Genomic DNA, 26,429 nt, shown 5'->3' on the forward strand with positions numbered 1-26,429 from the left:
AAATGACCGTCAAACACTCATGGTTTATTTGAAAACACACGGTAATGGGGGGAGCAGGAAAAGGGGCTGAGCTGGACCCAAGGAAAGGAATAATAAGTATCCAAAAACACCCCCAAGCTAGACTAGCCTACTTCACCAACAGCTAACTAACTAACCAGAAATACAGTTGGTGGTAATCCCAGTTCTAACTAGTGTTTTTATACAAAGTATTCCTACGGGTAATGTATGCCCATGGGCGACTTATCTTGGTACCCCCTTTTCCCACCCTCAAACAAACACCATAACAAAACCAATACTCACAGGTGGGGACAAAGTGACATGTAGATGCAAAAACCAAACGAGATCTACATACAGATGGCATTGACAGAGAGATTGAGCTCTAGAGGAAACAACAATGGGTTTTTAAACCAAGGGAAAGGGAATGTGATAGGGTAATGGAAACAGGAGGAAGTGTCTTCTGATTAGCGACAGATTGGGGAATGATGATTGCCACCTGTGAGGAGGGGAGAAGGAGAGAAAAGAAATACACACACACACACACACACACACAGGATACACACACAGAATACCTGTATCCATAACAGTCACTCTGACAGGGATCCAGAATTCCTCTGAGGAGATGGGAGAACCTTCCAGAAGGACAACCATCTCTGCAGCACTCCACCAATCAGGCCTTTATGGAAGAGTGGCCAGACGGAAGCCACTCCTCTGTAAAAGGCACATGATAGCATCTAAAGACTCTTGGACCATGAGAAACAGGATTCTTTGGTCTGATGAATCCAAGATTGAACTCTTTGGCCTGAATTCCAAGCGTCACGTCTGGAGGAAACCTTGCACCATCCCTACGGTGAAGCATGGTGGTGGCAACATCATGCTGTGGGGATGTTTTTCAGCGGCAGGGGCTGGGAGACTAGTCAGGGTCGAGGGAAAGATGAATGGCGCAAAGTATAGAGAGATCCTTGATTAAAAACCTGCTCCAGAGCCCTCAGACTGGAGCAAAGGTTCATCTTCCAACAGGACAATGACCGTAAGCACACAGCCAAGACAACGCAGGAGTGGCTTCAGAACAAGTCTCTGAATGTCTTTGAGTGGCCTAGCCAAAGTCCGGACTTGAACCCGATTGAACATCTCTGGAGAGCTCTGAAAATAGCTGTGTAGCAATGCTCCCCATCCAACCTGACAGAGCTTGAGAGGATCTGCGGAGAAGAGAAACACCCCAAATACAGTAACCAAGCTTGTAGCATCATACCTAAGAAGACTTGATGCTGTAATCGCTGCCAAAGGTGCTTCAACAAAGTACTGAGTAAAGGGTCCATGTACTTATGTTAATGTATATTTCATTTTTTTGGGGGGGGGGGATAAATTAGCAAACATTTCTCAACATGTTTTTGTTTTGTCATTATGGGGTATTTTGTGCAGATTGATGAGGAGAAAAAACAATTTAATACATTTTAGAATAAGGCTGTAACGTAACAAAATGTGAAAAAAGTCAAGGGGTCTGAATACTTTCCGAAGGCACTGTGTAGCATTTGTATCTATTTGTTGTTTGATAACTTCGTCATGAAATGAGCAGCAGCAGTTCAGAACCATTGCTAGACTCACTCGCTAGATATGCAATTAAAGTGCCAAATCAAAAGAAAACAAAATACCAGATGTAAAACAAATTGTGTGTTGATGTGATTTAAGCATTGACATGGACTCAACATTCCAATTCCATTGTTTCTTTATTAACAATTGTAATTTTGAAAGTGGAAAAACCGAAAATGACAGATTTTGTGGGGGAAATCTCAGATTCTTAGTTTATTAACCATTATTTTACCGGGTATATTGACAGAAAACAACAGTGTGCTACTTTTTCTTGTACACAACAGACCTGGGGAAGAGTTGCAAGGGAAAGGATAAGAATCTGCCTATTTGTAAGAAATTTAAAGTAGCTCTCATGCTAGAAAAGGTTGGAGACCCTCGGCCTAGCGTAATGCAGCACATAACCGTTTCTTGTACACCATGCAGAAGAGGGTTATTCTAAAGTGCTTTATTACTCTGGATGACATATTGAAAAGCAGCTGGCTGGGCTGGCGCACATTACATGTCCTCTTGGGAATACGCACTGCTGCTCTTTTAGTATAGTTGCATATGTGTCCACTAGAGTGTATTTATAGTAACTCCCTGCTCTGTAATCACAGGCTTCATAGCACACTGACAGACTGAAGGCCACTTCTAGGCTACATACTGTAGTGCTACGGGATTAGTTGGCTATAACAGAAACCTATAAAATGTAATGGGTGTCTGGCCTACCTGTTTGTCAATACGCTCTAGACTTTATATAAACAGATTTAAATGAATGAATCGTATGAAAAGTTTGTTTTTTCAGTTTCATGGCCCTGCCAGGGAACCCCTGACTGCATTACTATTTAGGGATTTCACACGTGTTCTAACCACGGTGTGTGTGTGTGTCTGACTTTGTAGGCTCCATGAGGAGATCCAGGATTTCTATGCCTACATGTCTCCACGGCCGGAGGAGGAGAGGATGAGGAGGGAGGTGGTGGAGAGGATAGAGCGGGTTATTAAGGACCTTTGGCCCACTGCTGACGTAAGTCAATCCCTTTCACTGTCGTAAAACATGTAAAACCCCCTTGACTGTTGACTTCCTTGTCCAGTTATTTATTGGATTTGAAATGGTGTAGTAATTCTGATTTACATTTGGATACCAGTATGATAATGTTGTAGCTTATGGTTGCTGTTAGGGATGCAACGAGTCACCAGAACGCATTGGTTCCCGGTTCAAATGTCTTTAAAATGCGAGTGCATCGGTCCGCGGGAGCCTAAAACGATCCAAATTAAGCATGCATCGGTAAGAAAACCAATTAAAACATTTAGGAATCACAGGTTTTACAAAAACATTTTTATTCTTTATTACGAAATACCTTTAATCTGTTGTGATTGAATTCATGCGTCCTCTCCTTCAGCCTATCACATTTTTATGCATGTTAACACCGTATGACATTAATCTACAAGTCAGATGAGAACTGTGCGCACAGTGCGGGAGACGCAGCTGCTCGCACCAAGGAGAGGAAGGCCTACCCTATCCCTGTTTTATATTTATAGGCTACATCTGTGTGGCACCTTCAGCATTCAGATGTTTGTAAAAATGGCTTTTGTAATATTAAAAATGGGCTTTATTAATTGAGGGGCAACCCCATGTAAGTTGTTTGGCCAATGTTACCAAATGCGCTGTGGAAAATTGTGTTTTACCGGCAGAGCTGTGTAGACTACCGGAATGAACACAACTCGCATCTTGCTGATTGCACATCTAACTGCTCATTGGGGCTTTTCGATTGTCAGGTTCACCGTACAAAATATTTTTGGTAGTTCTGCTTTAAAGAGTCATTGCATTTGGTAACGTTTACATGAACCGTGTAAAGGTGGAATTTCATAACAAGGACAGCAATCATTTTTGCAAGCAGGACTGGTTGGAACGGGAGAAGCAAGCAGCTCTCCTCAAAGTTCCAAACGGTCAAAACTATTCGCTCTGAGACAGGTGAAATCCAAAGCTGTGTTGTATTAATTGCCTATGTTTTCATAGCTAATTTCTAAAGTTAAATATTGACATATTACTAGCTCAAAGCATTTGACCCTTTCCAGCCCGTCCATTAAAAAATCGGAAACATGTTTCCGATGGTTGTCAATATCACTCCCTAAAAACACAACCTTATGGAACAATCCTTGGATAGCTTTTCAGAATTCACCAATAAATTGGTCCACATGGAAAACTAAAGGCATAGAAGTAGTACAAAACTTAGTAGCATGAAATACATTCATTTCCAAGACAATATAAATAAAATGATAATATTGGAACCCAACATTTTAAAAACTGTTGGCACAAGATGGAGGGAAAGTTGGTGCATAGCTAACAAAATAACAGTTAGCGAAGATGTGTGTTAATCCAGTATAACCTAATGTATAGAATGTATTCTACAAATTCTACAGCATAACGGCAGAGTCATGTATTAAGTATCAAAGTAAGAATGACTCAATAGGTCATGCTTTCTGGGAGTGCTATAAAGTCCGGAAGTTTTGGGCAGAGGTAGGAAGTTGTGGGCAGAGGTAGGAAGTTGTGGGCAGAGGTAGGAAGTTGTGGGCAGAGGTAGGAAGTTGTGGGCAGAGGTAGGAAGTTGTGGGCAGAGGTAGGAAGTTGTGGGCAGAGGTAGGAAGTTGTGGGCAGAGGTAGGAAGTTGTGGGCAGAGGTAGGAAGTTGTGGGCAGAAGTATTGCAATGTAAAAGTACTTTTTTAATTCATCTGCCGGCATATTTTGAGACATGGCATATGGGGGTGTAGTGACTAGAATGCTTTTCCAACAGTCTTGAAGGAGTTCCCACATGCTGAGCACTTGTTGGCTTCTTTTCCTTCACACTGCGGTCCAACTCATCCCAATCAATTTGATTGAGGTTGGGTGATTGTGGAGGCCAGGTCATCTGATGCAGCACTCCATCACTCTCCTTCTTGGTCAAATAGCCCTTTCACAGCCTGGAGGTGTGTTGGGTCATTGTCCTGTTGAAAACAAATGATAGTCCCACTAAGCGCACACCAGATGGGATGGCATATCGCTGCAGAATGCTGTGGTAGTTATGCTGGTTAAGTGTGCCTTGAATTCTAAATAAATCTGTGTCACCAGTAAAGACTCATCACACATCCTCCTCTATGCTTCAAGGTGTGAACCATGCATGCGGAGATCATCCACTCACCTAGTCTGCGTCTCACAAAGACACGGCGGTTGGAACCAAAAATCTCAGATTTGAGACCAAAGGACAGCTTTCCACCGGTCTAATATCCATTGCTCGTGTTTCCTTTAGTAGTGGTTTCTGATTCACGCCACCCTGATTCACGCAGTCTCCTCTGAACAGTTGATGTTGCGATGTGTCTGTTACTTGAACTCTGAAACATTTATTTGGGCTGCAATCTGAGGTGCAGTTAATTGCCGATTTCTGAGGCTGGTAACTCTAATTAATTAACTTCTCCTCTGTAGCAGAGGTAACAATGGGTCTTCCTTTCATGTGGCGGTCCTCATGAGAGCCAGTTTCATCATAGCGATTGATGGTTTTTGCGACTGCACTTGAAGAAACTTTCAAAGTTCTTGAAATGTTCCGCATTGACTGACCTTCATGTCTTAAAGTAATGATAGACTGTCGTTTCTCTTTGCTTATTTGCACTGTTCTTGCCATAATGTGGACATAGTCTTTTACCCAATAGGTACAGAAGAAAGCCCTATCTCCTACCTTGTAACAACACAACTGAATGGCTCAAACGCATTTACCTCTACGAAATTCCCCAAATTAACTTTTAACAAGGCAGGTTAGTTGAACTGCATTTTATGTGACTACCTCATGAAGCTTGTTGAGAGAATTCCAAGAGTGTCCAAACTGTCAAGGCAAAGGGTGGCTATTTGAAGAATCTCAAATTTCAAATATTTTTATTTGTTTAACAATGTTTTTGGTTACTACATGATTCCATATGTGTTATTTCATAGTTTTGATGTCTTCGCTATTATTCTACAATGTATAAAATAGTAAAAAATAATTAAACTTTGAATGAGTAGGTGTACATAAAACCCCTCTTTTGATAGTTTACAATGTCTGCATCAACGATATATGATTGGTTCAGGGGCGGGAATTAGGCTTTCTCTCAAGGTAAAACTCAACACGAAAATGGCTCATTTGACGCTGCTGGCGCAGGAAGACGTTTCTCCCCCACTCAATCGGATAGGGTATGAACTTTGGCAGCGCCACCATGCCGATTTGGACGACAATATCAAGGTAAGAAATTGTATATAATTATTTTTATGTTGGTAATAATAATATTTGCATTTTAGAGTACTTTTTCCGATTGATAAGATGTTCGCCTGCAAAATGAGCTTTTGACACCTGGTGAGCTAATTACCTACCAAGCCGAGTCGACTTGAAAAGTAAAATCTGCTTGAAAGTGAGTTGACTATTTCTGAGGTAAAAGTTAATATCTGCTCAATGACGACATGATTTTTGAAGTACATGAAAAGCTTTATTAAGTGAATCAAAGCTTTTAAAACATATCCTCAGATAAACTAGCAATCTAGCTATAACTATGATGACTAGTTAGCCTGTGTTGGTCTAGTCAGTCACTCAAGATGGAATGGAGCAAGGTATGCTAACAGTACTTGATTTATCTCTCCTCTTGCCTTCGTGATGTTCATGTTTTCTTTGATAACTGTACAAAATAAAATGCATTTCTCATTAGGTATTAGAGCTTCACTAACGTAAACTCACCCCATTACATACAAATGTGCGCAACTGCAACATTCAAACGAGGCTACAAAGAACTAATGGGACTGTAGCGACTGTGTTGACCTTCAAATTCGGGGGTGTGAACTAGGTTTCTATTCAAGCATTGATCGACATGGTAATGGCTCTATAGTATTGGAGAAAAGTTGACAAAACTGACCGTCCGTTACGTCTTGACGTGTTATGTCGTAACGTACAGCATGCATAGAGTAGAGCTACTGAGTTGCCTACTTTTAGCCCTAGTCGGCCAGCAGTAGAATATATAAAGCACGTAGTATATCAAGAAGAATGAGCGTCCCTGTTTCTATTGTCACAAAGTGGGACATATGATTAATGATTGCTTCCTGCTAAAACGCAAACAAGGGATGCTTCTTCGTGCCAAGCCGCCAACAGGTGTTGGGCTAATTCGTACGGTTGTGAGGTCTGAAACTAAACAGGTTCCTCGGGATAACTGTAGTTTGAAAGTCCCAGTCCCCGACCGCAGTTATGAACCATTCATTTGAGGGGTTTGTGTCCCAAATGAATGACGAAGCGTCTCAGCGTCCGGTTAAAATCCTTAGAGATACTGGTGCGGCGTAATGACATATTATATAAACTCTTTATAGTGTTTTATTTACATTTTAGAGGCGATAAGTTGGACAGATCAAAAGCAATTTTCCCACACAACATCTCCTTCTCACTATCACGCATTAGTTTCGCTTCCCCACTCGACATTTAAAAAAAGAAAATTGTGCTTTACAATGGTATTAACATTACAGTTGATCTTGGAAGTATTACGTTTTTGGGGCGCTAAAATAAGGGCAATTGTACGGACCAAGGCGATGTACGAGTTTACATGAGTTTACGTTAACTGGCTAGTGATATTATATTTTGACCGTAGCTAGCCAGCCAAACGAGAGAAGGGTGCTGAGAAGGAATGTACAGTGTTTTCGGAAAGTATTCAGACCCCTTGACTTTTTCCACACTTTGATACATTACAGCCCTTTTTCTAAAATGTATTAACTTGTTGTTTTTTCTCATCAATCTACACACAATACCCCATAATGACAAAGCAAAAAGAAAAACGATCACTTTTTGCATAAGTATTCAGACCCTTTATTTCGTACTTTGTTGAAGCATCTTTGGCTGAGATCACAGCAGTCTTCTTGGGTATGCCGCTAAAAGCTTGGCACACCTGTATTTGGGGAGTTTATCCCATTGTTCTCTGCAGATCCTCTCAAGTTCTGTCAGGTTGAATGGGGTGCATTGCTGCACAGCTATTTTCAGGTCTCTCACAGAGATGTATGATCGGGTTCAAGTCCGGACTCTGGCTGGGCCACTGAAGGACGTGATGCGGCTTGTCCCGAAGCCACTCCTGTGTTATCTTGGCTGTGTGCTTACGGTCGTTGTCCTGTTGGAAAGTTTAACCTTCACCCCAGTCTGGGGTACTGAGCTCTCTGGAGCAGGTTTTCATCCAGGATCTCTGTTCTTTGCTCCATTCATCTTTGCCTCGATCCTGACTAGTCTCCCAGTCTCTGCCACTGACAAACATCCCCACAGCATGATGCTGCCACTACCATGCTTCACCATAGAGATGGTGCCAGGTTTCCTCTAGACGTGACACGTGTAATTCATGCTAAAGGGTTCAGTCTTGGATTCATCAGACAAGATAATCTTGTTTCTCATGGTCTGAGAGTCTTTAGGTGCCTTTTGGCAAACTCCAAGCAGGCTGTCATGTGCCTTTTTTACTGAGGAGTGGCTTCCGTCTGGCCACTCTACCATAAAGGCCTGATTGGTGGAGTGCTGCAAAGATGGTTGTCCTTCAGGAAGGTTCTCCCATCTCCACAGAGGAACTCTGGAGCTCTGTCAGAGTGACCATGGGGTTCTTGGTCACCTCCCTGACCAAGGCCCTCCTCCCACGACTGCTCAGGTTGGCCGGGCGGCCAGCTCTAGGAAGAGTCTTGGTGGTTCCAAACTTATTCCATTTAAGAATGGAGTTCACTGTGTTCTCGGGCAACTTTTTTTCAGATAATCATTAGTCGCATCATGCAGCCTTACATTGTATTAAAATCAAAACATATAGCCCAACGTTTATAGAACTGCAGTTACATTAATACCTATTTTAACCGCTCAACACAGAATGGTTGCATGTGCGCACACCCTCAAATTGTTGGAGGAAAAATTTTATATTTAATCAGCTTTGTTCAATTGTATTCTTCATACTATAAAATAATGCCCTGGAATTATAGGCAAATCTTGTCTGCTAAATGAACTAGTTTAGCCCACAGCCATATGGCATAGCCAGATCAGGACAGAACATAAGGACAACTTAGAGTATGCTATTCTGTTGTTCTGAGAAAGACTAAATTTTCTTCAAATCATGCTTCTTTAGACCGGTCTAAAAAATAATTTATTTATTGTGAAGGTGTAGGCTATATTATATGAATAAAATGTTGTTTTTTTTTTAAATGGTGGGTGTTCCAAAGGTTTGCATCAGTGGCTTGTAGACTGTGTGGAAGCCAGGAGATGCTAAATGTGTTTGTTAATTGTCAATTACCGTGAGGCCGGCAGTTATTTGCTTGACAATCACCGGTTGACAGAATTTTGTGACCGCCACAGCTCTAGTCTGGAGGAAACATAGCACCATCCTTATGGTGAAGCATTGTGATGGCAGCATCATGCTATGTGGATGTTTTTCAGCAGCATGGACTGGGAAAATAGTCAATTTAATGCATTTCAGAATGAGGCTGTAACCTAACAAAATGTGGAAAAGATCAAGGGGTCCTAATACGTTCCGGCTGGCTGGCTGGCTCCATAGACAAACATTGGCAGTAGAATGGCCTTACTGAAGAGCTCAGTGACTTTCAATGTGGCATCGTCATAGGATGCCACCTTTCCATCAAGTCGGTTCATGAAATTTCTGCCCTGCTAGAGCTGCCCCAGTCAACTGTAAGTGCTGTTGTGAAGTAGAAATGTCTAGGAGCCACAACGGCTCAGCCGCGAAGTGGTAGGCCACACAAGGTCACAGAACAGGACCGACGAGTTTTGAAGCGCGTAGCGTGTAACAATCGTCTCCTCGGTTGCAACACTCACTACAGAGTTCCAAAATGCCTGTGGAAGCAATGCCAGCACAAGAACTGTTGATCGGGAGCTTCAGCCTAAGATCATTGGACTTTGGAACAGCGGAAATGTGTTTTCTGAAGTGATGAATCACGCGTCACCATCTGGCAATCCGACGAGAGAACGCTACCTGCCCTAATGCATAGTGCCAACTACATTTTGCTGGAGGAGGAATAATGATCTGGGGCTGTTTTACATGGTTCAGGCTAGGCCCCTTAGTTCCAGTGAAGGGAAATCTTAATGCTACAGCATACAATAGCATTCTAGACGATTCTGTGCTTTCAACTTGGGGGGGGGGGGAAGACCCGTTCCTGTTTCAGCGTGATAATGTCACTGTGCACAAAGCGAGGTCCATACAGAAATGGTGTGTCGAGATGATAAGTTTGGAAGAACTTGACTGGCCTGCACAGATCCCTGACCTCAACCCCATCGAACACATTTGGAATACGGACTGTGAGCCAGGCCTAATCGCACAACATCAGTGCCCAACCAACACTAATGCTCTTGTGGCTGAATAGAATCAAGTCCCCACAGCAATTTTCCAAATTCTAATGGAACGCCTTCCCAGAAAGGTGGAGACTGTTATAGCAGCAAAGGGGGGACCAACTCTATATTAATACATGATTTTGGAATGAGTAGCTAGTTATATCCCCAAAGCCATGTAGTCATCCCCTGATGACGTTTGAGAAATTTAACGGACTCATAAATGTTGGGTGCGTAACCTGATTAGGGCGTCCACCCACAGTGCTCAGACTGACAGAAATCACATTTAGAATATGGTAATTATTTATATTAACATAACAAATTCTGATGTGCACTTTGGACAAGTTAGAATAACTGTCCACATTTACTTTTCCTCAGCCAACAAGACAAGTAACAAATAGCAAAACCACTAGCTTATGTCAATCTATTGTAGAGAAGTTTAGGCTACCTATTCGATTGGTCAGCTTGTTGAGAAATAAATGGCCTTTTCCAAACAGACTCTGGGACAGTTGCACAACCTGTAGGCCTAGGCTACAGTACATTAAGTAAAATAACAACAAGTCTGCAACGAATCAGAATGTTTGCCTCACATGTATTAAAACATTCAAGTTTCAAACGTTGCTTATTGCAAAGTGGTGTGTGACGTACTGATGAAGCCTGCCTTCCATTGCCGTTTGATGCATTCAAAACAACTGGGAAATTGGAAATCTCTGACTTCCGACTTCAGTTTGTTCAACGATAACTGGGAAAAAACGAGCACCGACTGGGGAAAAGTATTTATGAACCGTCATCCAACTTGGAATTTCAACTCAGGAACTCTAGCTTTCCGACCTGCAGATTACTGACGTCATGATTTGAGTTCCCAGTTGTCCTTGCGATTTGATAACGTGTGGATACACTAATCACTTTCATTCATGATTCCCATTTTTATGTACCGAAGTGTATTCTGAATATAACTTTCAATCTTAAGCTATTCTTCGGCGGGGTTGTCACTGATTTTACATTTGAAATGTACATTTTCCTTGTTTGTCTTTGAGTTTTAGAAATGGACAGAGGGGACCAGTACCATTTGAATAATGCAGTCCTTGTCTATGAGGAGGACACTGATGGCAAAGCTGCGGGTCATTGCCACGCAAGTCCTGTAGGATGAGGACGACAATGAAGACATGGCCTTCTTAAAGGAAGATACCCTATGATGCTGAGCTCCTCGGAGAAGACGAGGCTGAAGAGAATGAGATCAAGGAGCCAGAGAAAGTGGAGCCACCAGTTGAGGCCTCTCAGCCAAGCTTTTCAACTGGAAGGTAACTATAGATGTGTTATTGTTAGATTTATCAGGCCCGATAATAGATATCTTAAGGACAATTTTAAAAAATATATATATATATTATTGAGCATACTAACAATTTAATTTATTTTCTCTCGTCTTGTCTCCAAGTCATTCTGTTCGTGCTCCACTTCCCGTTAGCGTAAATGCGCTGTCTTGCCTGATAGCATGTTTCAGTCCTATGTTGATGTTGATACACAGGCACCGGAGTCCATCTCTTTCAGGCCTGAACATCCAGCAGGTTTAAGTCTTGGCAGTGTACGTCAGGCAGTTCGGTCGACGGCTCAGGAAAGACTAAGGGAGAGACTTCTTGTTGTTTTTCATGCAGGCGTTGGTGGTGGTGGTTTGTGGGTTCCCAAATAGTCACGGTTGGGGTCTTGTTTCGGGAGTGCCCGTCGTATGGTGATTCCGTCAAAGCATGGCTTGAGGTTACACCTACAGTATTCTACCGGTTTCTTTGACTGCTCATTTACGTGGGATTTACCGAACTGCCGGACCTTCATCGGTACTGGGGTGCAAAGTCTATTCAGGGCTCTCTTGGGCTAGAGCTTTAATGTTGCGTAATCACTTCAAAGCTCTGTTGGCTGCTTTACACGTTGTGGATCCTGCCACTGAGGATAAGGAAGATAGGCTTAGAAAACTGCGGTCCTTCCTGGACCACCTGAAACAGACCTGTAAAAAGCTGTATCAGCCAAAGCGAAGTGTAGACCTAGATGAGTGCATGTTCAAATCAAAGGGGCGATCAGGAATCAAGCAGTATTTTAAAGTGTGGCCAACTAGGTGGGGAATTTAAATGATGGGCCATTGCTTCATCTGACACAGGCTACACTTCAGGTTTTACAGGTTTACATATGGGGATATGTGTTGGCGTAGGATAGGGGGCAATGTATTTGCCGTGCAGTAGAGAGACAGGGTTAACAGGTTTGATAAGTTCAAATTTGAGCTGTTGATCAACTCCTCCATTGTTTTGCAGAACACCCAGAAGTGGTGGGGAACACCCCCCCACCCCCCACTGTGTTGATATTGCAGTCATCAACAGTTAACTTTTGTTCCAGGAATGGTAGTGTAATCACGCAGCACCTGGCAAGGCAAATGAGCAAATTGGTTACTGCCAGTTTACATTCAGAGACGCTTTCTCATCAGTTAGGAGGTGATTGTGTTAATGACCGGTATCTTTTGACAGACCTTTGTCTGTGAAAACTGTACGCTCATCTTTTCACACACAGCATGTGCCCAGTCTACAGGCGCCCTCTATAAATTGCTGGCTGTGTTTCCTGTGTCACAGGAAAGATAAAAGAGAACAGGTTTGTTTGTGTGGCATATGATTTTGCATCGTGGAGGACCGACGTTGTTTTAGGTTATGGCACTCATCTGATTTCGACTCATAGCAGAAATAGGCTCTAGTAAAGGGACTCGGATGTAGCCCAGATGTTCACTAGTAAAGGGACTCGGATGTAGCCCAGATGTTCACTAGTAAAGGGACTCGGATGTAGCCCAGATGTTCACTAGTAAAGGGACTCGGATGTAGCCCAGATGTTCACTAGTAAAGGGACTCGGATGTAGCCCAGATGTTCACTAGTAAAGGGACTCGGATGTAGCCCAGATGTTCACTAGTAAAAGGACTCTGATGTAGCCCAGATGTTCACTAGTAAAGGGACTCTCTTGCATGTTTCCTTTTCCTGCATGTCCCTTCACCTGCATGTCCCTTCACCTGCATGTCCCTTCACCTGCATGTCCCTTCACCTGCATGTCCCTTCACCTGCATGTCCCTTCACCTGCATGTCCTTTTTTCCTTGGTTGTTTTCCCTTTCTTTTCTGAGACATCCTGCATGCCAGCCTCCCTTTATGTTTCATTCATGATTCTAATGGCCTTGGGGATGTAACGGACTTCTAAATTGTAATGAGTGTAAAATAATGTTGCGCTTTTGGAATTGTTCCTGTACTGATTATTTGTGTAATAGATTAAATGCTAGTTGAATGTAGAAATGGAAGTTGTAAAATCTAATAATTATTGTTAAATGCCTTATTTGTTCATATTTTGTCATTCCAGTTCAATTCTGATGAAAGTAGCCCTGAAATGAATGTTGTTATGATTATGATAGCAGTTTTAAATGCCTTCATTTTCAGGTTTGAATGAGATAATGTATTCCGCTAAGATTATTATTTCAATAAAGTTCTTGTTTTATTAATATTATATCACTTGTTTGTCTTTTCTTATCAAATGTAAGACTAAATGCTAGTTGTAGTTTTTGGTGCAGATACAGTTGAAGTCGGAAGTTTACGTACTCTGGTTGGAGTCATTAACTCGGTTTTTCAACCACTCAGCAAGTTTCTTGTTAACAAACTATAGCTTTGGCAAGTCGGTTAGGACATCTACTTTGTGCATGAAACAAGTAATTATTCCAACAATTGTTTACAGACACAGTGAATTATAAATTAAATAATCTATCACAATTCCAGTGGGTCAGAAGTTTACATACACTAATTTGACTGTGCCTTTAAACAGCTTGGAAAATTCCAGAAAATGTCATGGCTTTAGAAGGTTCTGATAGGCTAATTGAGTCAATTGGAGGTGTACCTGTGGATGTATTTTAAGTCCTACCTTCAAACTCAGTGCCTCTTTGCTTGACATCATGGGAAAATCAAAAGAAATCTGCCAAGACCTCTGAAAAAAAAATTGTAGACCTCCACAAGTCTGGTTCATCCTTGGGAGCAATTTACAAACGCCTGAAGGTACCCTGTTCATCTGTACAAACAATAGTACGCAAGTATAAACACCATGGGATCATGCATCCGTCATACCGCTCAGGAAGGAGACGTGTTCTGTATCCTAGAGATTAACTTACTTTGGTGTGAAAAGTGCAAATCAATCCCAGAACAGCAACGGACCTTGTGAAGATGCTGAGGAAACGGGTACAAAAGTATCTATATCCACAATTAAACGAGTCCTATATCGACATGTCTGTGGGCGTGCTTTGCTGCAGGAGGGACTGGTGCACTTCACAAAATAGATGGCATCATGAGGGAGGAAGATTACATGTATATATTGAAGCAACATCTCAAGACATCAGTCAGGAAGTTTAAGCTTGGTCGCAAATGGGTCTTCCAAGTGGACATAGAACCCAAGCATACTTCCAAAGTTGTAGCAAAATGGCTTAAGGACAACAAAGTCAAGGTATTGGAGTGGCCACCATAAAGCCCTGACCTCAATCCCATAGAAAATTTGTGGGTAGAACTGAAAAAGGATGCCTACAAACCTGATTCAGTTACACCAGCTCTGTCAGGAGGAATGGGCTTAATTCACCCAACTTATTGTGGGAAGCTGGTGGAAGGCGTTTGACCCAAGTTAAAACATTTAAAGGCAATGCTACCAAATACTAATTGAGTGTATGTAAACTTCTGACCCACTGGGAATGTGATGAAAGAAATAAAAGCTGAAATTAATCACTCTCTCTACTATCATTCTGACATTTCATTTTATTAAAATAAAGTGGTGATCCAAAACTGACCTAAGACCTGGAATTTTGACCAGGATTAAATGTCAGGAATTGTGAAAAACTGAGTTTAAATGTATTTGTCTAAGGTGTATGTAAACTTCTGACTTCAACTGTATGTGTTTTAATATACTATCCACATAAGAAAGTGTCTGATCACAGAACAGAATTTGAGAAAATTCACAGTAAAAATGTATTTCGATTTTTATTTCGGATCAATCCTTACAAAATAAGGACGACTCAAATTTCGCCAAGTTTTTCCTCGATCGTCATGAGAGAATTTTATAAATTGCAGTTGTTTTGGAGAAAAGCATTGATTTTTGTGTAAGATGCACATTTTCACAGGTGTTTTTTTCTTGACTGATTTAAAGTTTGATTGAGGTGGTGCTATTGTATATCATACCATTTGAACGAAATATTTTCCAGGTTTGAAAATTTGTAACATGTTTAAATATAAATGTTTGACCCCAGGAAATTATTCTAATTTATGCACACAGAGGTCATGGTCCAGCAAAACATAGAACATTCCGCTGGGCAGGAAATGGTTTTAATCTGCTATATGACAAATTAATCAGTGGTGCATTAGGATTTCTGATAAGTTTGAGGACAAAAACAAATTGCCCAACCTAATCGGATAGGGCAGAATGTGAATCTATCGCTCAGCTCACACACTACGTCATTCTCTGTCTCACACACACACGCACTGAGCTTAGACAGATCCAGCTGAGCTCCATAAGCATCAGATATTAATTTAGAATGTCAAATGAATGTGTTAATGCAGCAATTGTTAGTGCATCGTATCAAACCGAATGGCATCAATTCGCTCCACTGATCAAATCGAATTGTTTCAAACTCGTTCTTGTATCTCAGCCCATGTATTTAGATGCACATCGATTCGTGCTTGGAAGGAGAGATGCACATCTCTAGTTGCTGTCATGGAGTTTTATATGCAATGTCACAATCTAATGTACTAATTCTGTGAACAATGCTTTGCAGGTTCAGGTATTTGGGAGTTTCAGCACAGGTCTCTATCTACCTACCAGGTAAGCTGTCCTTCCATTTTCAAGTCATTAGAAAAGTTTTCATAACTGTTATATTCCACCTTGGCATGAGTTTGTGATCATGTGATTCTTTGTGTTGCAGTGACATTGACCTGGTGGTGTTTGGGAAGTTCAGGGAAGGAGACAGCCTCCCTCTGTGGAGGTTAGAAGAGGCCCTGAGGAAACACAAAGTGGTGGAGGAGAATTCTGTCAAAGTGCTGGACAAGGCCACGGTTGGTGTTTTGTGTTCTGTCTGTGGAGGAAAGCCTGTTACGAGTGTGTGTGTGTATGTTGTGAACTTGGTAATAATTCCGTGTCTGTATGCCTGTCAAATCTGATCTCTCCTTGTCTTCAGGTGCCAATCATCAAACTGACAGACTCTCTCACGGAGGTCAAAGTTGACATCAGTTTCAACATGAAGAATGCTGTTAAAGCTGCTGCCCTCATTAAAGATTATAAAAAGGTACAATGCTCCCAGTGTGTGTGCTTGCACGCGCATACGTGTGTACGTACGTATTTGAGCTCATATCTGCATTCGAGCACAATTGTCCTAGTTTGAACTGTTGTTCTAATGTTCTCTCTCGCTCTCTCTCTCTCTCTCCTCAGAAATATCCTGTGCTTCCATACCTGGTGCTAGTCCTGAAACAGTTCTTATTACAAAGAGACATGAATGAAGTGTTTACAGGAGGAATCAGCTCCTACTGCCTCTTCCTCATCGCTGTCAGCTTCTTACAGGTGGGTCGGTGGCCTTCCTCTCTCTACTGTATTCAGACCGTTTGCTATGAGACTCGAAATTGAGCTCAGGGGCATCCTGTTTCCATCGATCATCATTGATGTTTCTACAACTTGAACGGAGTCCACCGTTTGTAAATTCAATTGGTTGGACATGATTTGGAAAGTCACACACCTGTCTATATACAGTTGACAGTGCATGTCAGAGCAAAAACCAAGCCACGAGGTTGAAGGAATTCTCCGTAGAGCTCTGAGACAGGGTTGTGTCGAGGCACAGATCTGGGGAAGGGTACAAAAACATTTCTGCAGCATTGAAGGTCCCCAAGAACAACGTGGCCTCCATCATTCTTAAATGGAAGAAGGTTGGAACCACCAAGACTCTTCCTAGAGCTGGCTGCTCGGCCAAACCGAGCAATCGGGGGAGAAGGGCCTTGGTCAGGGAGGTGACCGAGAACCCGGTGGTCACTCTGACAGAGCTCCAGAGTTCCTCTGTGGAGATGGGAGAACCATCCAGAAGGACAGTCGTCTCTGCAGCACTTCACCAATCAAGCCTGTATGGTAGAGTGACCAGACGGATGCCACTCCTCAGTAAAAGGCAGCCCGCTTGGAGTTTACCAAAAGGCATCTAAAGGACTCTGACCATGAAAACAAGATTCTCAGGTCTGATGAGACCAAGATTGAACTCTTTTGCCTCAATGCCAAGCGTCATGTCTGGAGGAACCCTGGCACCATCCTTCCAGTGAAGCATGATGGTGGCAGCATGGGCATGTTTTTCAGCGGCAGGGACTGGGAGACTAGTTAGAATCGAGGGAAAGATGAACGGAGCAAAGTACAGAGATCCTTGATGAAAACCTGTTCCAGAGCGCTCAGGACCTCAGACTGGGGCGAAGGTTCACCTTCCAACAGAACAATGGCCCTAAGCACACAGCCAAGACACCGCAGGAGTGGTTCTCCTGCAGGTCTCTGCAGAGACCTGAAAATAGCTGTGCAGCGTCGCTGAGAGAATCTGCAGAGAAGAATGGGAGAAACGCCCCAAATACAGGTGTGCCAAGCTTGTAGCATCATACCCAAGAAGACGCTGCCAAAGGTGCTAAAACAAAGTACTGAGTAAAGGGTCTGCTGAATACTTATGTAAACGTGATATTGCTGTTTTTTAAAATTTGTAATACATTTGCAAAAATGTCAACCTGTCTTTGGGGTATTGATTGTATTTAATCCATTTGGAATAAGGCTGTACCGTACATTTTCTTTTTGAAAAAGTCAAGGGGTCTGAATACTTTCCTAATGCACTGTATCATAATTATTACACTCCCAATCTAGTATTCTAGTGAAATTATTATATGAAGGATTTTCTCTGCCTTTTCTCAACCATTGAGAGCAAGGAATAATTACTTCTGTACTATTGACTTAAACTTTATTGATCCCCAGAGGGGAAATTGAATTTGTCACCTGCAGTATAGTGTTCTTACTAATATGTGTTCTTAAGGTAGAAACAAGTTATAAGCTGTATTGTGTGTGTGTGTGTGTTTCAGCTCCATAGCAGAGAGGACGCCTGCAGTCCCAACGCCAACACTGGCGTCCTGCTCATAGAGTTCTTTGAGCTGTACGGCCGCCATTTTAACTACCTGAAGACAGGGATCCGGATCAAAGACGGGGGCTGCTACCTCTCCAAAGACGAGGTCCAGAAGAGCATGCTGGATGGATACAGGCCATCCCTGCTCTACATCGAGGATCCACTGCAGCCAGGTGAGCCCTGGCTCACATACACACACCTTTAGTTTGTCTGAGATTGCTAACTGCAGTGTTTCCCAAACTCGGTCCTCGGGACCCCAAGGGGTGCACGTTTACATTTTTTCCTAACATTACACAGCTGATTCAAATGTATAAAAGCTTGATGATTATTTTAATCAACTGTGTAGTGCTAGGGCAAAAAACCAAAATGTGCACACCTTGGGTTCCGCGAACAGAGTTTGGGAAATCCTGGCTTGCTGCATACGGTAGTCAAAATATGGTAGCAAGCTAGCTAGCTATGATGTCTCTGAAAAGTATGCATTCAATGAATTGTCTTGTGCTTCAGAGTTCTGCCATAACCAAGACACCAGATGTAGTTGTTTTATAGAGATGTCTGAGAACTCTTATGGTAGGCCAGATGCAATAAGCAGCTGCCAAGTTTGTTTGTACCTGACAGTGAGCGTTTGTTGTTTGTCCTGTGTTTCCCAGGTAATGATGTGGGTCGTAGCTCGTACGGGGCCATGCAGGTGAAGCAGGTGTTTGACTATGCCTACATGGTGCTGAGCCACGCTGTGTCACCCATCGCCAAGTACTACCCCAACAACCACAGCGAGAGGTACAGGGCAGGGCTGGGACTCATGGGGGAAGGTTACGGTCACATAATCAGTAGTGATGGCAGAAATAGACGATAGTTACATATCGCAGTATTATTTTTGGACAATATTGGATCGATATTTGACTCCCATCCTATAGCTTGCTCTCCGTCTTCTTTTTAAATAGTGAGCCAACATTTTTCAGCACTTTTATTTCCCTGACTGATCAAAACGTGTATTTATTTAATTTTTTTCAGTGAGGGTTTCAAATCAGACAGGCAATTATCTTCCAAAAGTACTTTGATCCACCACCCCCTCCCGGCGACCAGAAAAAAAACTCTCCCCATACCACCCTTTCCATGTGGGCCTGAAAGCAAAGAAAGTAAAAATATATATAAAAATAGGTATAAAATGTGCCTTCAGATAGTATTCACACATGCGCATACAGATAGGTGAGTGAGTAGCTCTGTTTTGTACCGATTAAACTGTGGTTATATGTAGAAGCCAGACAAGAGTTCAACTTAAGTGTCTAAAATCGCTAGATCAATATATCCTTAAGCAACTGGGCGCGAGTGAGTGGTCAGTTATGTACAACAGCGAACCAATCAGTTGGTAAAGCGATGAGGCGACAAGAGCCCAATGAGCCATTGTTTTCCTCAGAGGAAAAGACGAGGAACAATCTGGAGATGCAAATTAGAGCAATGAACAGCTAAAGGAAATCCAGAAAACATCGCTAAAATGCTCTCAATGCTCATCAAAACAAACTGTCACAATCTGTTGTTAAAAAAAAGATTTGCTCGAAAGGAAAGTGGAGTCTATCATGTCAGACATGTTTATACAAGGTTTGCGCATAAACGCCAGACGTTGAAATTAGCCTTCTGGAAACAAGGTTGCAAACTTTAGGAGATGAACTGGAACAGAAAGAAAACAAAATGAGATGAAACATGGGAATATTGTCCTTCCCGGAAGACGTGAACAAAGGAGACCTTTCCTGCTACGTGGTCAAACTGATATCAGAGGAGCTTGGCGTGGATGTATCACCAGAGATTCTGGAACAATGCCATCGGATCAGTGTGAAACAGAAGAAAGCTAAATACCCTTGCATGGCAATTTTCAAGCTGTGGAACTATCAGACCAAAGTCAACGTTCTGATGGCACAGGAGGAAAGGAGATCTAAATCCATGGCTAGTCCATTTGTCCAGGACCTGTCTGCTAAGCTGAGAAAGAAGCCACTGGAGGAAAAGGAATCAAGTCTCAACTTTGCTTCCCGGCAGTGCTGTGGGAATGGAAGGGAACACAAAAGCTGGAATTCACAAGCACCGACGAAGCCCTAAACCGTCTGCAAGAGACCTATCCAGTTGAAGGAGAGCCCACTGCCCTGAGGAGAGGACAACGCGGGGAAAAGCAATAAGCACATACAGTGATGTCTAAAACCAACGTAAATTGAGACCATATTCTTTCCCATTTCCCCCAATACAACCGAAACTCTACTGTCCCCAAGCAACTGTTCTTCTCTAGGAAGTAATGATAGAAGTACCGATGCCAATGGACTACATGGACACAGAAAAGACAATACAAAAGACAACATTTAACACGTATGTCAATAATTGTTGTATGGACGTGTGTGTGATTGTGTGTCTGTGCATATGAATAGGAGGGTGAATATGAGGGTGGGAGAGAATGGGTAGGTGGATGCATAGGGTATATGTTGTATGTGAATAAAGGAGAATGGATAAGTCGATGGGTGTAAATGTGTCTGAGAAGAGGAGATGGGGAAAAGATGGGAGGGTGGGATAAACTTTCCCTGGACGCGTAAGGGAGGGCATGGTTCGGAGGTGGTGGGGCAAGGGTGTGTAAGGGTGAGAGGTTGGGACAAGCTTGGGTGTGGTAAAGGGGGGAGAGTTGGGAAAGGGCGGTGGAGAGGGAAGGGTTGGCTTGGGAGGTAGAGAAGGAAGGATTTAACTATACTACAATGTAATTTTTGAGAAATTAGCAGAGAATGTCGAGTCATTATTGTTCCTTGTTTGTCATTATAGCTAAGATTCAATGGTGGTTATTGGTGAGAGTGTAGAGGGGCTCTATCCACGGTATTGGGATGGGGTGACTGGGAGGGCATCAGACACTTCTCTGACGTATGTGTGGGGCTCTACTCATCCCACTTTGGCCTCTCGGTGGACCCCACTCTCCCCAAGTAGTCTCCCACCAGCCACTATACTTTTAATTTACAAGGTAATACAAACTGACCACAGTTCTTATGTGTCCGTGTTCCTCCAATGTATGTACAATGACATAACCCAGTCTTCTGGATTGTTTTGTTACATTAGGAGAGGAGTTGGAGCTTGAAAGCCCTAAAACGGCATAGCGCCACAAAGTACAAAGAAGTACTTTGCTTTATGTTTCCTGTGTGTTCTCGGTTAAATGTCTGCTCAGCCCACATGCTCACACACTATATATGTAATGTATATAATAACTATGTATTCATACTATGACTATCCCATTCCATGGAAGGCCCACCGCCCTCCTATGACATGTCGGCTAAAATGTTTTATCTGGTTTGTCAATGATAGGGGGAACAGACATGGTTGATTTTGATTCTATTCAAGTAAAGACCCCCAAAAAATCCAACTTATAACTTGGAAAGGTCACGGGCTTCATGATAGGTTAAAAATCATATGGTTCTTGAACACTTAGAGATTGTCAGCTGTAGTAACAGCAGAGGTGTAGGCATCCTGATAAATACGAATACACCCTTTTTCCTCATATCCCAGCAAACGGACTAAGACGGCCGTTTTCTAATGTTGAATTGTACATACATGGTGAAGAATACACATTGTTTTCATTGGAAGTGAGTAAATGTTTTACTCACGTTGGCCACGGTGAAGGAGAGCCCACAGGCTTTGGTAGCGGGCCGTGTCAGTGGCACTGTATTGTCCTCAAAGCGAGCAAAGAAGTTGTTTAATTTGTCTGGGAGCAAGCGTCGATGTCCACAACGGGGACGGTTTTCTTTTTGTAATCCGTGATTGACTGTAGACCCTGCCACATACGTCTCGTGTTTGAGCTTTTTAATTGCGTCTACTTTGTCTCTATACTGGCGCTTTGCTTGTTTGATTGCCTTGCGGAGGAAATACACTGGAGGGAATAGCTGCACTGTTTGTATTCGGTCATGTTTCCGGTCGCCTTGCCATGATTAAAAGCGGTGGTCCGCGCTTTGTTTTGCGCGAACGCTGCCATCAATAAACTTTCTGGTTAGGGGAGGTTTTAATAGTCACAGTGGGTACAACATCACAGATGCACTTGCTAATAAACTCTCACCGAGTCAGCGTATATGTCAATGTTGTTGTCTGAGGCTACCCGGAACATATCCAAGTCCACGCGATCTAAGCAATCTTGAAGCGTGGAATTAGATTGGTGAGACCAGCATTGGATAGACCTGAGCACGGGCTTTTCCTGTTTTAGTTTCTCTATAGGCTGGGAGCAACAAAATGGAGTCATGGTCAGATTTGCTGAAGGGAGGTTGGCGGGGGTGAAGACAGAATTTGTCTAGAACATTATAGTTTACACAGGTTCTACCACTGACATTCAACATTATGATGGGCTTGTGGTGATCGGGGCCGTGGTGATGACAATGCTGGCTCCTCATCTCGGCAAGGGACACACTTGTATGTGGACAATTGGTACAGCAGTCCCACACTCTTCTAGCATCTGCTCTCCAACAGGGGCCTGTGGCACAGTCAGGTCGAACAGGAAGGGGATGCGCCGGCATTCAGATGCAGAGAGGGGAGGTGGAGTTCAAGGAGAACGGTCAACAGCTCGCAGTAAAGTGGCATGACAAACGGGCCATGTCCTCTCCACTGTCCAATCAGCAACCGTGTCGGCCACAGGGAAGGTGGATCACCTGACTGGAGTGAGAAAGATCAAACCAGATTGTGTGCTTGACTATAACCTCAAAATGGGGGCAGTGGATAAGGCAGACATGATAAACAGCTTTGTGAAATGCACTCTGAAAACTACCAAGTGGTATAAGAAGATATTTTCCCATCTGATCGACACTGCTGCCCTCAATGGCCACATAGTTCACCGCCAACTGACAGGTGAGATGATTACTGAACAAGGTATTTTTTGTAATTGGATGTAGTTCACATACAGTTCCATTATGCAATTATAGTGACAATATCTCACCCACCTACCCACTGCCTCATCCTCTCCCTTTCCTCATCCTCCACACTCCCTCTCCCCCATAGGTAAAGTAATTACCTACCAAAAGTACAGAGAGAACCTAATGAGAGCGCTGCTGGAAGGAGCACCACACCCCTCGGCGCCCATCCACTAGGGGCTGTGCTGCTGCAGACAATCCCCTACGCCTCGCTGCACGGCATTTTCCCTACGAAGTCCCTCAAACTGCTGCTCAAGGTAGTCGCACACGGAGGCACGACAAAGTCTGCCTGTCTGGCGCCAGGAGAAGGAAACCGAGGTTGAGAAAGTACATGTGCTCAGCTTGCGACACACCTCTGTGTTTCAACCATGCTTTGGGGAGTATCATATGCTCAAGCACTATTGAGCACATCTGCAGCAATTAGTGACTGACTGACCTGACAGGTGACTTGACAGGTGACCTGCTATGATGCTATGCCTTTAGGGGTGGGGTGTGGAAATGCAGTTGTTGTTCAATCACTGCATGAATATGCAATATGGGTTATGCATTTTCTTAAGTTGTCGGCCTTTTGTGGAAGTTTTTTTTTCTCCTCTAGCAAAACAAGTTGTTGTTCAACCACCACCAGTACTTCAATAAAATAGACAACTATTACATATAGGCCTATGTGTTTTCTTGCTTGGTTTTCATCCATTAAAACTGTTGAGGGTACGCTAGCATACAAAAGCTGTCCTCAATTTTCACCTCAAAAGATGTCCGGCTCCAATTATGACATTGGCAAATGATGTCCAATACGGTTTGTGTGTGTGGTTTTTGAAAGTACAGAATAAAGAGGAATGATTTTGTAATTAGAATACAATGTCAGGATATAGCAATACAATAATATTACAAAGAAGTAACATAACACTGCTTTAAAAAAAAAAAAGAAATACATCGTATTGACCAAATCCTAAATATGAGTTATAGAGCACTAAGAAACGGTAGCTGTTGTGCTCCACAATTGTGCAGGGCAAGACAGCGCTATGCTAAACGGGCCGAATGAAAACCAACCATAGTCATAAGGCCAGGGTAGCTTCAAAAGGACAACACAAGCTAATACTTCTCTGACGCAATTATCATTTGTTTTACAGAGCTAATAGAAGAATGTAGCTAGCTACGTGAGGACGATTGTGTATAACACCATAAAGGTTATGAAATAAGTAACGTTACCTCACGTGTCCGCAGTTATAAGGAATACACACAAATGATGCTCCTTACATATACAGTGAGCTACAGTAGAAACAACATACAGAAACTATTATAACATAATAAGGCACTAATTGTGATAGAAACGCACACATGTCCAAAGTTATTATCATGTAGTAATGAAAACAACAATGAAGGCAATGCTGTCACCAGCTGGAAAATTCAGCTCAGTAAATGCCTAAAAAAATGTATTGTTTGTGAAAGTGAAATGGCCTACTTTTATACGAATTAATGAGGCAGAACACACCTCCATTCGAACGGTTAGAAAATAGAACAAGTTATAAAAGCATTTGAAATTGACAAGTTGAAACAGCCTGTAAGTAAACGCAGGCAAGCGCACCTTAGTTTGAGGGCATGACACATTCCATGGCACGTGGTTTATGAACTGATATGCAAAACAACGGCAGATTCAAAACTTAAATTATTATACAAAATTCTTGCAACCAATGGAATGTTATATACAGTAGCAGTCAAAAGTTTGAAAATTCAAGGGTTTTTCTTTGACTATTTTCTACATTGTAGAAATAATAGTGACGACATCAAAACTGTGAAATAACACATGGAATCATGTAGTAACTAAAAAAGTTTTAAACAAATGTAAATATACTATATATTTGAGATTCTTCAAATAGCCACCCTTTGCCTTGATGACAGATTTGCACACGCTTGGCATTCTCTCAACAAGCTTCATGAGGTAGTCACCTGGAATGCATTTCAATTAACAGGTGTGCTTTCGTAAGTTCATTTGTGGAATTTCTTCCTTAATGCATTTGTGCCAATCAATTATGCCGTGACAAGGTAGGGGGGTATACAGAAGATGGCCCTATTTGGTAAAAGATGAAGTCCATATTATATATAAAAAAAACAGCTCAAATAAGCAAAGAGAAACGTCAGTACATTACTTTAAAACATTAAGGTCAGTCAATAAGAAACATTTCAAGAACTTTGAAAGTGCAGTCGCATCAACCTTCAAGCGCTATGATAAAACTGCCAAAGGAAAGGAAGACCCAGAGTTACCTCTGCTCTAGAGGATACGTTCATTAGAGTTACCAGCCTCAGAAATTGCAGCCCAAAAAATGCTTCACAGAGTTCAAGTAACAGACACATCTCAACATCAACTGTTCAGAGAAGACTGCGTCAATCAGGCCTTCATGGTCAAATTTCTGTGAAGAAACCACTACTAAAGGACACCAATAATAAGAAGAGACTTGCTTTGGCCAAGAAACACGAGCAATGGACATTAGACGGGTGAAAATCTGTTCTTTGGTCTGATGAGTCCAAATTTGAGATTTGTGTCTTCGTGAGGCGGATGATCTCCGCATGTGTGCTTCCCACCGTGAAGCATGGAGGAGGAGGTGTGATGGTGTGGCGGTGCTTTGCTGGTGACAATGTCAGTGATTTATTTAGAATTCAAGGCACACTTAACCAGCTTGGCTACCACAGCATTCAGCAGCAATATGCCATCCCATCTGGTTTGGGCTTAGTGGGACTATAATTTGTTTTTCAACAGGACAATGACCCAAAATACACATCCAGGCCTTGTAAGGGCTATTTGACCAAGAAGGAGAGTGATTGTGTGCTGCATCAGATGACCTGGCCTCCACAATCACCCTACTTCAACCCAATTTAAATGTTTTAGGATGAGTTGAACTGCAGAGTGAATGAGAAGCAGCCAAGTGCTCAGCATATGTGGGAACGCCTTCAAAACTGTTGGAATAGCTGGTTGAGAGATTTCCCAGAGTGCAAAGCTGTCATCAAGGCAAAGGATGGCTACTTTGAAGAATCTTTGTTTAACACTTTTTTGGTTACTACATGATAGTACGTGTTATTTCATAGTTTTAAGGTCTTCATTATTATTCTACAATGCAGAAAATAATGAAAAACCCTTGAATGAGTTGGTGTGTCCAAACTTTTGACTGGTACTGTATATATTTTTTGTTACAATATTAAGTGGGGAAAAAGATTGCACATGTACGTGTGTCCCCTTTTCCAACATGTGGTAACATTGTTTGTTGCGTTTCCTGCAGTATACTGGGCAGAATAATCCGGGTGACTCAGGAAGTGGCAGAATACAGGGACTGGATCACCATGAAGTGGGCTGATCTATCACTGAACTCCCTGACCTTAAACGGTAAGGAGATGAGACATTTTAAAGCCCATTTTATATAATTGATTTTTAATAGATTTTCACAGTTATCCAGTCCAAGTACAACACTATATCAAAAC

The 26,429-nt window shown here is 42.4% G+C and overlaps 1 protein-coding gene and 1 long non-coding RNA gene across 2 annotated transcripts in view; both read left to right on the forward strand.

The window, feature by feature from the left end:
• Positions 1 to 26,429, forward strand: part of LOC118400986 (terminal nucleotidyltransferase 4B-like) — a 50,500-nt gene that overhangs the window by 16,509 nt on the left and 7,562 nt on the right. Inside the window, exons 2-9 of the mRNA XM_035798055.2 lie at positions 2,467 to 2,590; positions 15,709 to 15,755; positions 15,856 to 15,985; positions 16,108 to 16,215; positions 16,359 to 16,487; positions 18,017 to 18,230; positions 18,705 to 18,831; positions 26,231 to 26,334. Of these exons, the coding sequence (XP_035653948.1) occupies positions 2,467 to 2,590; positions 15,709 to 15,755; positions 15,856 to 15,985; positions 16,108 to 16,215; positions 16,359 to 16,487; positions 18,017 to 18,230; positions 18,705 to 18,831; positions 26,231 to 26,334 (983 nt within the window). The remainder of the gene's footprint in view (positions 1 to 2,466; positions 2,591 to 15,708; positions 15,756 to 15,855; positions 15,986 to 16,107; positions 16,216 to 16,358; positions 16,488 to 18,016; positions 18,231 to 18,704; positions 18,832 to 26,230; positions 26,335 to 26,429) is intronic.
• LOC127910580 (uncharacterized) lies at positions 6,098 to 13,412 on the forward strand. The gene is made up of 2 exons (XR_008075298.1): positions 6,098 to 11,195; positions 11,330 to 13,412. It is a non-coding gene; the product is annotated as an uncharacterized LOC127910580 (long non-coding RNA).

This window comes from Oncorhynchus keta, chromosome 22 (assembly GCF_023373465.1).
Source record: "Oncorhynchus keta strain PuntledgeMale-10-30-2019 chromosome 22, Oket_V2, whole genome shotgun sequence".
Lineage (NCBI taxonomy): Eukaryota > Metazoa > Chordata > Actinopteri > Salmoniformes > Salmonidae > Oncorhynchus > Oncorhynchus keta.